The sequence below is a fragment of the Macadamia integrifolia genome, chromosome 8, assembly GCF_013358625.1.
Source record: "Macadamia integrifolia cultivar HAES 741 chromosome 8, SCU_Mint_v3, whole genome shotgun sequence".
NCBI lineage: Eukaryota > Viridiplantae > Streptophyta > Magnoliopsida > Proteales > Proteaceae > Macadamia > Macadamia integrifolia.
In genome coordinates, this window is record NC_056564.1 from 14,601,427 (window position 1) to 14,616,177 (window position 14,751).

The following is a 14,751-nucleotide window of genomic DNA, read 5'->3' on the forward strand; positions in this document are numbered from 1 at the left end:
CCACTCATGTATAATTGATCTCTCTTCTCTCTTACCTATTTATCTACCTAGGCTAATTGGGGAGCCCTAACCGAAATCCCCATCTCCCACCTACTTGATTTACAAATTAAATTAGGAATTTTGTGTAAGAGACCTAAATTAGCTAGTTTACGTACTCACATATGAGTATAGAGACCTCACACATGAAAACCCCAAATCGAATCCCCAAATTAGGCAACTTAAACTTTAGATTTGGGAATTTGACCAAATCCTCTGTAATCTAACATCCAAACCTAATTATAAGTCGGGGAAATGATGTAATGCAGCTAGAATAGGGTATTGAGGTGACAATAAATAGAATTGGAGACTAATGCATAAAGCCCCAACCGAATTTTCCCAAAATTGGGTAACATAAACCTCATATTGGGGAAATTAACCAAAACCCCTATGATCTACTATCCTAATTCAACTATAAATTAGGGAATTGATGTAAAATACATAAATTAGAGGAATGAGTTGATAATTAGGTGTCGAGACCCAATGTATGCAAATCCTAACAAATTTCCCTCAAATTGAGTAACTCAAAATCCTAAATTTGGAAAATGACCAAAACTCTAAAATCTTTGTAACCTATGTGACTAATTACATCATTTCAAAGATGATCAGTGTGTATGTGTTATATGCATGAAATCTAACCCTAGAAAACTAACCCTAACATATACTCCCTACCTAGCATGGGCAAACCATGTGGTTGAGGTGTAATCAACATCATAAAAGAGAATTAGAAGCCTAAATAGCTTTGCCTAAAACCCCTTTTGTTTTTAATGAAAATAATTGTCTAGCAGTGAGGCTACGGAATGAGAGGTCACCAATAGTATATGGCTAGTAGAGACGAGAGGTGAGTGGGTGTTGTGTTTTATTTTACGGAGTGTTTACTTTTAATTAATTTATGTATGATTATATTGTTGCTTAAATCTATGTTATATGTAAATTCTTTAAGTTAAAGTATATATCGTGTGTAGGGGGTGTTAATGGTTCGACTTAGATATTTCATTGAGAATGAATATAATGTGAATGTTTTTATAAGGCACGAGGTGGTCGAACGTGGTTTCTGGCACCGTGTTTCCATGTATGGATTATGGAAGATTTATAATTGAGCACCCCATGTAGTATGCCTATGGTTAGGATAAAAAACCCGGGTGCTACAATACTTTTCCAATAAGGGAAAAGGTATTGGCTAATCCCACCTGTGGTAGGTCCAATGATCCAATTCCGAAATATCACATCAGCGGTACGAGATCATTGTTGCTGAAGACAAACATGCCCGACGTGGCCGATGGTAATCCCAATGCCGAGGCAACTAGGGGTTATTAATAGGGTTATCAGGTACCGAAATACAGATGTAGGGATCAGTATGCTCCTGAATCGCAACAAGCTTGTATCGTTGGGGGATCAATTACTCATACCGACACAAGGGATACCACCTATATTGCAGTAGCACTAATACCCTATCTGGACTTAGCTTAATGTTAGGCTTCTGTAATAATAATCTTGTATTCCAACTATGATCATCTTACTATTGTGGTGTGATTTACTTGCATACAAGATTGCATTGGGCTAGGATAACAAATTCGGATGCTACAACCCTTTGCCAGTAGGGGGAAACGTATTGGCTAATCCACCCGTCTGATGTGGCCGATGGTAATCCCGATGTTGTGATTACTAGGGGTTAAGAATTGATGCTTGCCAAGCAACCAAAGTGCACACATAGGGATCGGTATGCTCCTGACTCGCAACTAGCTTGTCTCGCTAGGGGACCAATGACGAATTTCGGGACTGGGGATACCACCTATGTTGTAGTAGCACTAATACTCTGTCTAGACTTAGATCTATTGATTAGGCTTGTGTGCTAATAATCCAGACCATGTCATGGCATTCATTCAAATAATTTTGAGCATTGTTGTTGCATTCATACTTGTTTGTGCTTGCTTGCTTGTGCACCCCTCATTGAGCTTCGTGGAAGTTCACCCCATTTTATATATGTTTTTAGATGGTGATCCAGTTAATCCTTCAAATGTTGTACTAGAAGTGCCAACTATGAGTGTCAACCGGTCGGGCTGGGCTAGTCTTGGTTGGGCCTAATCGGGCTTGCCCATTTGAAACCCTTGCACTGTGAATGCCCGTTTACTTAAACGGGCCTAGGTTTGGGAGGGCATTGTACGGTTTGTAATTAGGCCGATCGGTGTCGGGCTTTAATCGGGCTACCTTAAACGAGCCTTAAACGGGCTACGGACCTACTTAAGTATAAATGGGCTCTAAACGGGCTCTCCCTAAAATCATTTTTTAAGTGGATTAAATGTCCAAAATCCTTGCTTCATACATAATTATACAGATTGTATAACACATAAATGGAAGCAAGTAAGAAATAGAGGAGCATGAAAGAATCCCACAACCTAATNAGAAATTCTTCTCAAACAGATACAAGAAAGGCAAGGACAAGAAGAAAAGTTTGGTTTCTAAGAAATGCAGTGACACATCTGATGAAGAGTCTGAAGAATCATCTAATGATGAAGATAATGAGGCTATGTTCATGGTCTCAATAGATATGGAAGAAAACAAAGAAGATTCTTCTAATAAGGAAGATTTTACAGAAGAAGAAGAGGAAGATGAAAAATCACATCTAGAGGCTGAACTCACAGTTGCCCTTAGAGAGCTTAAAAGAGAAAGGAAGAAAGTGAAAAATGTCACTCAAGACCTTAAGGGGCAAGAACAATTAGTTCTTGAATTGAGAGATCAAGCCAATAAGTCAAGGAAGACCTTAGATGATCTTGAGTATCAACTCTCACAGAAGACCATTGACTGCAACACTCTTGAGTTAGAGAAAGTGGCTTTGAAAGCACAACTAGAGGAGCAATATGAGATTCTTGCACAATTTGATGGTTATGCAGATGAGCTAGCCTTATTAAAGGCTAAGGTTGAAGAATATGGGAGAACTGAGATTGAAAGAGAAGACATAGAAAATGAAGATGTTGAAGATGACTCTACTCCAAAAGAGCATCCTAGCAGTAAGAAGCTCGATGACATTATCAATGCTCAAAGATCGACTCACATCAAATTTGGACTTGGATTTGTTGGGGAGTCTTCCAAAAATACCAAGGCAAATGGTAAGGGAACAGTACATAATCCTATCAAAGTCAATGATAGGAATGCTCAAAGAGGAAAGACACATGTTACTACTGCTGGCAATGTCAAGAGAGCAGTACAAAAAGATAAAGTGCAGACTGGTCCAACTAGAAGAAGAAATCCATCTATATTCCATAAGACTAACCATGCTAGACAACCACAGTTGGCAAGGCCAAGCAGGAGAGCAGAGAGCTATGGATACAGTCAAGGTCCTCAACAAAGGCCTAGAGCATTTGACAACTTCAGAGCTCCTTACAGATGGCAGATGGAACCTGTGATGCAGAGGCACACCTTTCAAGGTTATTGTTACAAATGCAACACTTTTGGACACAAGATCTCAGATTGCAAGTTCAACATTGGTCAAAGGAGTTATGTGGACAGAAATCCTTTTGCACCCCTTATGGAGGAAACAGTTGAATGTTACAGATGCAACAACCTTGGACATATTGCAAGGAATTGTAGAACTGTGTTTCCCCCACAAAGACAGGAGAACAGAGTTAAGCAGAGAGTTTTCAGAAACACAGAAGATGATGAGATGGAGAGACAATTCTCAAGACAGAAGAAAGCAAAGAAATCTAAATCTGTCAAGAAAGTTTGGGTTAAGAGAGATAGAGTAGAAGATGAAGAAGATGCAGCAGCATTTGTTATTCATAAAGCTTTTAAGGCTCAAGGAGACTCTAATCCATGGATTCTTGATAGTGGTTGCTCAAGCCACATGACAGGAGATAAGGAAAGGTTTGAACAATTACATGACTTTGAAGGTGGATCCGTGAAGTTTGGCAACAACAATGGTGCCAGAATTACAGGAAAGGGGTCCATAAGTTTGAACAATGGGAAGGTGAAATCCCTTGATGTCTTGTATGTTGAAGGACTCAAACACAATCTTCTCAGCATCAGTAAAATTTGTGACAAAGGGCATGAAGTAACTTTCACTAGTAAAGGGTGTGAGATAAGAAGATCAAGCAGTGGAAAGGTTGTAGCTACTGGACAAAGAACTTCAGGGAACTTGTACACCTTGACAGAGTTAGAGAAAGATTCTTGCATGGTCAGCATAGATGAGGAGACATGGTTGTGGCACAGAAGGCTTGGGCATATTGGTTTCAAGAACCTTGCTAAGATTTCTTCAAAGAAGGCAGTGAGAGATGTTCCTGAGTTGAAGAAGCTCTCCAATCCTATATGTGCATCTTGTCAAAAGGGAAAGCAAACCAGAATCTCCTACAAGTCTAAGGAGTATTATTCCAGTTCTCCATTGCAGTTGATTCACACAGACCTATGTGGTCCTATGAGGACACCTAGCACCTCAGGAGAGAGATACATCATGTTGTTTGTTGATGATCATTCAAGAATGGTGTGGGTGATGTTCTTGAAACATAAGTCAGAGGCTTTAGAAAGATTTAAGATCTTTAAGAAGCAAGTTGAGAATCAGACAAGGAAGAAGATAAAGTGTCTGAGATCTGATAGAGGAGGTGAGTACAGTTGGGATGATTTTGAAGAATACTGCTATGAGCATGGTATCAGGAAACAAACTTCAGCTCCAAGAACACCCCAACAGAATGGTGTTGCAGAGAGAAAGAATAGAACAGTGCAAGACATGGCTAGAACAATGTTGGCAGAGAATGACATGGGTAAAAAGTTCTGGAAGGAGGCAGTTCTAACTGCAGTGTACATCCATAACAGATGTATGTTGAGACCTCATGAAAGCAAGACTCCATATGAAATTTGGTTTGGAAGAAGGGCTACAGCAAGACACTTCAAGGTCTTTGGTAGCAAGTGTTATATCAAGAACACAACCCAAGATTTGAATAAGTTTGATGATAGGGCTGATGAAGGTATATTTTTAGGTTATTCTACTTCAAGTAAGGCCTATAGATGCTATAACATCAGACTTGGAAAAATTGTAGAGAGTGCTGATGTCACAGTTGATGAAAAAAAGGATATTCCTTCAGGCTCAGGAAATGAACTTCCAGAATTTGAAGATCTTGATGATGAGAATGACCTGGTTGATAGTAGACCCAAAAGCAAAAATGAGATTGATGTTGAACAGGCTGAGGTAGATTCAGATGAGCAGAGGAGACACAACAGAGTTGATCAACAGAAAACAGATGAGTTAATCATTGGTGACCCCACTGTAGGTGTTCAGACTAGAAGAATGAAGACCAACACATACTCTCTTCTTTCGAAGATTGAACCAAAAACTGTTGATGAGGCAAGCAATGATGAGAGTTGGATGAAGGCCATGAATGAAGAACTTGATCAGATAGAGAGGAATCACACTTGGGATCTAGTCCCTAGGCCAGTTGAGAAGAATGTGATTGGTACTAAATGGGTTTTCAAAAATAAACTCAATGAAGATGGTCAAGTGGTGAGGAACAAAGCAAGACTTGTATGCAAAGGGTATGCTCAAGTGGAAGGCATTGATTTTGAGGAAACTTTTGCTCCAGTGGCAAGACTTGAGGCTATCAGAATGTTCTTGGCTTTGTCAGTGTACAAGGGGTTTAAGGTCTATCAAATGGATGTCAAATCAGCTTTTCTAAATGGAAACTTGGAAGAGGAGGTTTACATAGAGCAACCTGATGGGTTTCAGCTGAGTGAGGACCCCACTCTTGTGTGCAGATTGAAGAAGGCATTGTATGGTTTGAAACAAGCTCCAAGGGCATGGTACTCCAGATTGGACTCTTACTTGTGCAAGTTGGGTTTCAAGAAAGGCTTAGTGGACAGTAATCTCTACATCAGAACTGAAGAAAGCAGTCAGCTTGTGGTGGTTGTGTATGTAGATGATATCATCTTTGGGGGTCACAAAGATGAGTTGTGCAAAGATTTTGCAATGAGGATGCAAGATGAGTTTGAAATGTCCATGTTGGGTGAACTATCATTCTTCTTGGGTTTGCAGATCAATCAAAAGAAAGAAGGTATCTTCATATCTCAGTCCAAATATGTGAGGGAGATGTTAAAGAGATTCACCATGGAGGATTGCAAGCCAGTTAGTACACCTATGATGACTGGGTGTAAGTTGAGCAAGGAAGATGACTCTCCATCAGTTGACCACACCTCGTATAGGTCAATGATTGGTAGCCTCTTATATCTGACAGCTAGTAGGCCTGACATCTTACAAGCTGTGTGCATGGTAGCCAGATTTCAAGCAGGACCAAAAGAGACACATGTGGCAGCAGTGAAGAGAATTTTCAGATATCTGAAAGGGACTAGTGAGTTTGGGTTATGGTATCCGAAAGTCAAGAGCTTTAGTTTGTCAGCTTTTTCAGATGCAGATTGGGCCGGATGTGTAGATGACAGGAAGAGCACCAGTGGTGGTGCATTCTATTTGGGGAGCAGCTTGGTGGCATGGCATAGTAAGAAGCAAGAGTCAGTCTCTCTTTCAACTGCAGAGGCAGAATACATTGCAGCTACATCTTGTTGTACACAAGTGTTGTGGATGAAGCAGATGTTGAAGGATTTGAGTGTGGAGGTTGAGCAGGCAGTGCCACTATATTGTGACAATACTAGTGCTATCAATATCTCCAAGAACCCGGTGATGCATTCTAGAACGAAGCACATTGCTATCCGGTATCATTTCTTAAAAGACAAGGTGATGGAAGGTGAAGTAAGGATGGAGTTTGTTCCCACAGCAGAGCAGGTGGCTGATATCTTCACTAAACCGCTTCCCAAAGATCAGTTTGAGTTCCTCAGATAGAAACTGGGAGTGGTGGTTCTTCCAAAGCATTAGTAGCATTGGGAGAGGGGGAGCAAGTTGCTTGATGTTGCTACCCCCATATTGGACTCAAGGGGAGTCCATTGGTTCCACCCTTTGTACTTGTTGTCAAAGGGGGAGAGAGTTACTCATCAGAGCTTTAGAGTGTATTAGTGATGAGGTGGTTGCCAACAACTCCAAAGGGGGAGATTGTTGTTTTATGGTTGTCATTGTTGGCAACTCGACCACGTGGCGGTGATGACGTGGCCAATTTGGGTGACGTGGATGAAAATGATGACATGGAAGTATCCAGTGTCACCGATGAGATAACAGAGCTGCTTGGTATGCATGGAGTGGTTTAATACATCATTAATAGGTGGTGCGGGTTTCTGGGTCAAAACTGGAAAAATTGGCCTATTTACGATCGAGGGCATTTTCGGTAATGAAAATGACATTTTTGGAAGATCGGTTCTTCATGAAAAATATATATTGTAATTTTCCTAGTCCAGTGCATTTGATTTCGTCACATTCCGATACCGTATGAAGAAGTTACGGCATTTATGGCAGTCAAGGGCAGTTTCGGCAATGAAGATGAATTTTTTAAAGGAAGCGTTCTACATGTAACAATACGACAAAAATACAATCTTTCCAACGGTTCTGATTTCATCGCATTCCGATTCCGTATGATAAAGATACGTCATTGGAAAGGTGTAGGGGCATTTTGGTCTTTTTACATGGATGATTCAGATGATTGAGTCTTCTGAAAAGTCGTAGAGCATCCAGTTACGATTCCAACGCACTTCGTTTCATCTCGATCGGATATCGTATGAAAAAGTTATAAGCGTTTCCGTAAAGTCGGTTCGAAAATCCAAACCGAAAATCCATCAGTTGCTCTCGGTGTTGGGTGGATTTTTCGGATTTTATTTTTGAAATTCGAAGGGCTTTTGTGTAATTTAAAGATTTTGAAGGTCTGAGTTGCAAGGGGTCTTTAAGCACTGAAACATATGGAGACAGGGGCTTGATTGTAATAAAGAGGAGTCAAGGGAAGTGAAATGGACGGCCAAGATTCGACCACGTAGGCTTGATGCCCATCCAAAGGCTGCTGAGATTTTGGTGTGATATGGACGAGATAGATGCTTACGCGTGGGATTTGATTGGTTAGATGCATAATTCTTGATGCACTGGCGCTACACTATATCAAGGTATATTATTGTGTTTCGCGCGTGTATAGAAAGCTTTAAAAAGGATTCCGATCTTAATGATCTCATGAAATCTGATTAAAGCCATCATCGAAGATTCGGATCCAACGGTCAATATGCATTTTCACTTTTGTGAGTGGGAGACAAGCTCCCTTAAAATCCGAAAAAGCAACCAATCATAGATCGACAACACTTCTGACGATGTCAGCGCTTACGTCATGATGACGTCATCAAGATTCAAATCTAACGGTTTGGATCTGTTGTCCGTTGGTTTAATCGGACGGCTTGGATTATAAGATCTCTTATATGAGATCTACGGTCAGATTTCGCCCCTGTTGCGCGCGCCGCCGGTGTAGCTTACGCCACCCGTACGAAGATTCCATTTCGGGCTATCTCATTGCTCCAACTTCAAAAGGTCATATCTCCTTCATTTTAAGTCGGATTTGGGTGAACCAAGTTGCAGCTTCTTCGTTTTTCCAAGCCCTACACCATGGAAGCAAGAAAAATGGATTTTGAGTGAAAGAAGCCTACGGTTTTGGTAGGAGAAGCTTCCCCCTCTTTGTTGGTCCTTGAATGAACATACATTCTTGATGATAAATGTTCTTAGGCCATTAAAGGAGGTAAAAGAGGTGGTTGAAGTGTGTTAATGGTAGATTAACTCAAAGCCAAGGAAGAAGAGAAGAAAGCAAGGATGTGCTTGCTTTGAAGAGCAAGAAGCCAAGGAGAGAGAAGGTGTGAGCACCAAACTTGTCAGTACAAGTTTTCAGTCATCCCAGGCAATCGGTTGTGAGATTCTCTAACCCTGGATTTTACATTACATGTATGTATGTATGTTAGGGTTAGTTGTGGATAAATGTATACATGCTAGGTTAGTTGTGGATGAACTGTAAGCATGCTAGCTAGTTGTGGATGCATATGCTAGGCAGAGTTTGACTGTAGGGCATTGATATAAACCCAATTTAATTGTATTATTTATTGTGTGCTTAGTGGGTGCTAAGCACCGGGAGTGGGTGCTCCCGTGTAGTGGGTGCTACACATTGTATCGGCACCACGAGTGCCATCTCAGCTTCGGCTTGAGAAAATTGGGTGTGGGTGCTCCCGACTGTGGGTGCAGTCAAAAGTAGTGTATTGAGTAGGTACGAAGCCTTTACAGGCACTACTCCGGGGATGTAGGCAAATTGTCGAACCTCGTAAAAACCCTGTGTTGTGGGTGCTTGTTGTTTGCATTTGATATTGAAGTGCGTGGAATGTGGAATGGGTGTGCATACTTGGAAGTGCCTATGAGAGGCTGAGTGTGCATACGACTGTGTGCAAATAGGGACAGGTATATCAGGTTCTTCTTGGCCAGACATCGGACAGGTTTTTAGGTATCAGAATTGCACTCACTGATTCACCCCCCCTCTCAGTGACTGCCGGGTTGCAACATTGGCTTGGTTGCACAAGATTTTCTTTATGATAATAAAATCCCCCACCTGGGGGTTGAGGGTTTGGTTGTCAACAAAATGTTGGGATCTTTTCTATTCTCTTCTGCATTTTGTCACTTGTGGTGCAGCATGACAACTCGTATATTCACAGAGTGAAAATTGTTTGGTGATCAAGACCTTTGTAATCATTATCTGCTGCACCATCTGTTAAATTTGTTGCTCATTGTTTCTTTTCCCATATGAGAATTGACTCTCCCAATTGGTTTCCTTTTTTATATATAAGAATGACACCCCCTTGGTGGGTGGGGAATTTATTTGCTCTCATGGCAAGTTTTGACTTCCTATTTATTTGCTCCCTTGCAGTTTTTACTGCTCAAGCTCTCTCTGTATGGTTTCTTCACTTCTATGTGATTTTCAGGCAAAAAGGATATGAACTAATAAGCCATTGTGTGTGTGTGTGTGTGTGTGTTTGTGTTTTTTTTCCTTTTTTGTAAAATTTTAAGGGCAGATTGTTGATTATAAGAGGGCTTACTGTAGTAGGTATTTGCATGACATCTTAAAAAAAATATCATAATTATTATTGACATTAAGGACGTTCATCTGCATGTTGGATTGTCAAACATCTCATATTGACATGTGCCTTCATATATTTTGGTTCCGTTTCATTTGAACTCCATTGGATGTGCTTTGGAATTTGGGTTTTCTTTTTGTAGTAAGAGCAACTGTGATTGGTGATCTAATTTGGATGGTGGTCATTGTTAGATTAATGGTGTTCATTATTTGAAGATAGTTGATAGGTCTTAAGAATGTCTCAGATTGCAATCTTAAATAATTAAAATTAAAGAGATGAAGAAGGGGTTTGAATTCACCTAGCCAATCAAAGCTAACTCTTTAAATCCATTGATGTTCAGATTTTTATCAATTATAACGAGTACATATGTATTCTAGTAAAAATGCAATAAATTTTTGTAATACCTAATGGCCATTTGTTGGATACTTATGGTGGTCTACAAGATATATTGTTAGTTACACATAATAGCCATTTGTTGCTACTATATATGCCTGAAAATTTCATGTTCCTCCTAGTTTTCTTGTGAATGCCACTGGTTCATTTTAGTACAACCCAATATGTATTCAAAACCTCATTTGAAGGCCTTTGAAAGCCCTGTGTGAGTAAGGTCATAGGGGTTTCATAGATTAAGGGTTAGGGTGCCTTGGTGAAAATCAATGTTTTCAATTTGGATTTTAAATTCATGTTTTTTTTTTTTGGTAAAATAGTGAGAAAATGTCAACTTCAAAACAAGCAGTTAATGAGACTGCAAAATGGAGCCAAGCAAATGTAGACACCCTTATTGTTCTGATGGTAGAGAAAGTTAAGAAAGGAAATAGGACTACTTCGACTTTTAATAAAGCTGGTTGGAACAACATTGCTAATAACTTCAAAGAAAAAACTGGGGTCAACTATGCCATTGTACAGTTGAAGAACAAAGTGAACAAACTGAGGCAGGATTATAGTCAGTTTAAGAAGCTATTGGAGACAACTGGTTTTGGTTGGGATACTGCTTCAAGAACTTATACTGTTGATAATGAATCCATCTGGGAATCGCATATTAAGGTATGCTCAATTTATATTTAATTTGAGTATTTTGAAATGTCAGGATATATCAATTCAAGTATTTGATTATGAGTATTTTTTTTTTATTAGGATAACCCTACTTGGGCACAATTTAAGAAGCACGGACTACCACAATGGCCATAACTATGTATGGTATTTGGTGATACATATGCAGACGGCGAAAGAAGTGGGACTCAAACAACCGTGTTAGAAACTATGGGGGCCTATGATGCTAGGAATATGATTGAGTCTTGTGATGAGTCAAGTTCCGCTGATGAAGTTACTCCATTAGGTGACACTCAAACTGAATCAGTGGAAAAAAGACCAGCTACTAAGCATAGGCATGATAGGACTCCAAATGCGAAAAGGAGGAGGAACAAGTCTAATGATTGGTAAATGGCATGCAAGGAAATTCAAGATATGAGTAAATCAAGGGTAGAACGAGATGCGAGCATGTCCACTACTTCAACCCAAAATGCGGAACAGATGTACGGGATTACTAGGGTCATGGAGGTGCTTGAGTCAGAATATGAGTTAGATGAAGCACTATACGAGAAAGCACTTCGGAAGTTAATGGTTGACCCGCAATAGAGAGAAGCATTAATTTCTTGCCCTCCTCATCGGAAGTCAATACTCCTTCTTACCCTTCAGTAGTTTGCTTCTTGAAAAGTTCTTTTAATTAGATTGATTGATAACTCTACTTTGATTGTGCCTTGACACTACTTTTAACTTTGATGGTTTGCTATGTTTTTCTTCACTTTTTAAGATGTTATGGATGATTGTGTCTTGACTTTTTTTTATAACTATAGTATTTGATGTCCTGAATATTTGTTCATTGTACCTTGACACTACTTTTAACTTTGATGGTTTGCTATGTTTTCCTTCATTTTTTTAAGATGTCTTGGATGATTGTGTCTTGACTTATTTTTCTAACTGTAGTATTTGATGTCTTGGATATTTGTTCAAAATTATGGTTTGATGTGTTTGCATATTTCTAATTTTATATTATAGGAATGGATCAAAGAATGATCGCATCTAGGGAACACATTGAACAAACGGAAAGGGATGACATTGATGCAGAAATCATGATGTGTATGATGTTGTTGATGAAAGCACGTGATTCATTATACACTAGAGAGCCCATACGAGATAGTAAATTGACACGACCAGAGTGAGTGAGTGAGGTTCTAAACGGACATGTAGACAGATGCTATGAACAGTATAAAATGAAACACCATGTTTTCCTTAACCTTGAAGCATTAATGTGACAACGTGGTTGGTTGGAAGATAGTCGATATTTAAGAGTGGATGAGCAGTTGGCAATGTTTATATCTATCGTTGGTCACAATGATAGGTATAGAGACATAGCAGAACACTTTCAGCGTTCTCTTAACACTATAGGTGAATACTTTAAGAAAGTGTTACGTGCCTTCATACTACTGGGACAAGAGAATATCAAACCTCCAAACTTCAGTCGTTGCCCTAAACAGATTCTTGAAAAACCAAAGCTCTATCCTTTCTTCAAGGTATGTTGCTTATAATTAAAACAATGATTATGTTGTTTTGTGGTTATATGTGGTTTGATTTGATGAATATCCATGTATTGGTACTAGGACTGCATTGGCGCGATTGATGGCACTCATGTTAGTGCTTCTGTACCCAAACAAATACCATACAGAGGAAGGAAAGGAGATACGATCTGGAATGTTATGTGTGCATTTGACCTTGACATGAAATTCACTTTTGTGTACGCTGGTTGGGAGGGTTCTACAAATGATTGTCGAGTATTCAATGAGGTATTGAATAACCCTAAATTTGAATTTCCTCATCCTCCACCTAGTACATTCTAAATCTTAACATCACCAGTTGATTATGCTCTATTTTACATATTGTGTTGATTCATTACTTTTCACTTTACGTGCTAGGTAAATATTATGTGGTTGATTCTAGTTATCCATCTACTACTGGGTTATTGACGCCGTTCAAAGGACAAAGATACCATCTAAATAATTATAGGAATAGACGTCCAAGGACAGCAGTAGAGCTATTTAATAATAGACACTCTTCTGTTAGGAATGTCATAGAGCATCGTTTTGGTTCTTTGAAGAAGCGCTTCTCAATTCTCAGTAAAATGCCATGTTTTCCACTGAACACCCAAACATGCATCGTCATTGCTTGTTGTGTACTTCACAACTTCATTCGGGAGGAAGAAATTGCAGACAAGAATCTTGAAGAGTTTGGTGAAAATTGGTGGAATCATGAGCCTGAAGAAATTCAAGATTATGTACCACCGGCTCGCATTAGTATAAGCCTAGTAGAAAGAAGAACACAGATAGATGATCTTAGGAAAAAAATTGCAAATGAGTTAGCTGTTAAAGCCGGAATGGCTCAAATTACATGATTACATTTTGGTGATTGGATTTAAACTTTGAAGTAGTTGGACATGTTTTGCAGTTAAGAATTAAGTTGGAAGACCTAATTTATGCCATTAAATTCATAATTAGATACTTTAAGAATTATGTCAATACTTGAATTTATTCTTGTTCATACTTTTATGTTATTATGATAGATCATATTTTTGTTGAAACATTTCATATTTCATATGGCAAGGAAACACGGCTAAATATTTTATATTTGAAGTAAACACCATGTTGTTGATATGGAGATATTCTTATTTGTCTCATTCGACTTAAGCTATTTGGGTAATAATGGTTTTCATAACTTAGAATTTATTAAAAAACCATTGACTATCCTCAGATTTTATTTAAAAATCACAACTTTGACACCCATGGTGAAGATGGCACTTTATGTAAATATTGGTTTCTAACAGAAACGATTCTGTTAAATACGAACCATACATGTTTCTGTTTCTTTCAAATTACAAAATCAAATTTTTTTTTGCGATTACCATACAACATTTAAGATGCACAATCACTCAAAAAAATAGAAATGCAAAAAAGTGTGCTAGCCCCAAAATCATGTCAAAAAAACAGAATCGTTACAGTACAGAGCCTAAGAGCCCGTTTGATTTTTTTTTTAGAAATGATTTTTCCATTTTTCTGTGCTAGAAACAGAAAAACACCATTTTTTTTGTTTGATTTTTTTGTTATGTTTCACCTATTTATGGAATAAAAATTAAAATTTATACCTACTTTTGAGAAGAGAAACAAGAATAGAGAAATAGCTTTTAGTTACTTTTCTGTTTGTTGAAACAAGGTGAGGGAAAAAAATCGTGAAATCCGAGTTCCGACGCCCGACGCCCGACGCCCGACGCCCTACCCTCTCCTATCTCCTCCAAGCGCTGCAACTCTCCACAAAGCTTGGCGACCGTCTCTGCTCTCTCGCGAAGCACCGGCGACCGTCTCTGCTCTCTCGTGAAGCACCGGCGACCGTCTCTGCTCTCACACGAAACTCCAGCGTTCGTCTCTGCTCTCTCTCGAAGCTTAGCATTCTCTGCTCTCTCTCTCTCTGTCTCTCGTATCGTCAAGCTCGATCGTCAAGCTCAGGTATCATATCTGATTTAATCTCTGTAACGTGGGGATTTGGGGGTTATCTTGTTGATATCTAATGGGTAATCTCTGACCCTAATTTCTGATTCCTTCTAATTTGTGTGGATTTGAGGGTTGTCTTGTTGATCTCTGATGGATTTAAGTTCTCTGTTTGCTG

General features: G+C 39.2%; 1 protein-coding gene across 1 annotated transcript; it reads left to right on the forward strand.

The window, feature by feature from the left end:
• Nucleotides 1-10,598: 10,598 nt before the first annotated feature.
• Nucleotides 10,599-11,959, forward strand: LOC122085737 (L10-interacting MYB domain-containing protein-like). The gene is made up of 2 exons (XM_042654266.1): nt 10,599-11,085; nt 11,176-11,959. Exons 1-2 carry the CDS (start codon nt 10,756-10,758, stop codon nt 11,227-11,229), a joined length of 384 nt encoding a protein of 127 aa, XP_042510200.1. The 5' UTR covers nt 10,599-10,755; the 3' UTR covers nt 11,230-11,959.
• Nucleotides 11,960-14,751: the final 2,792 nt, after the last annotated feature.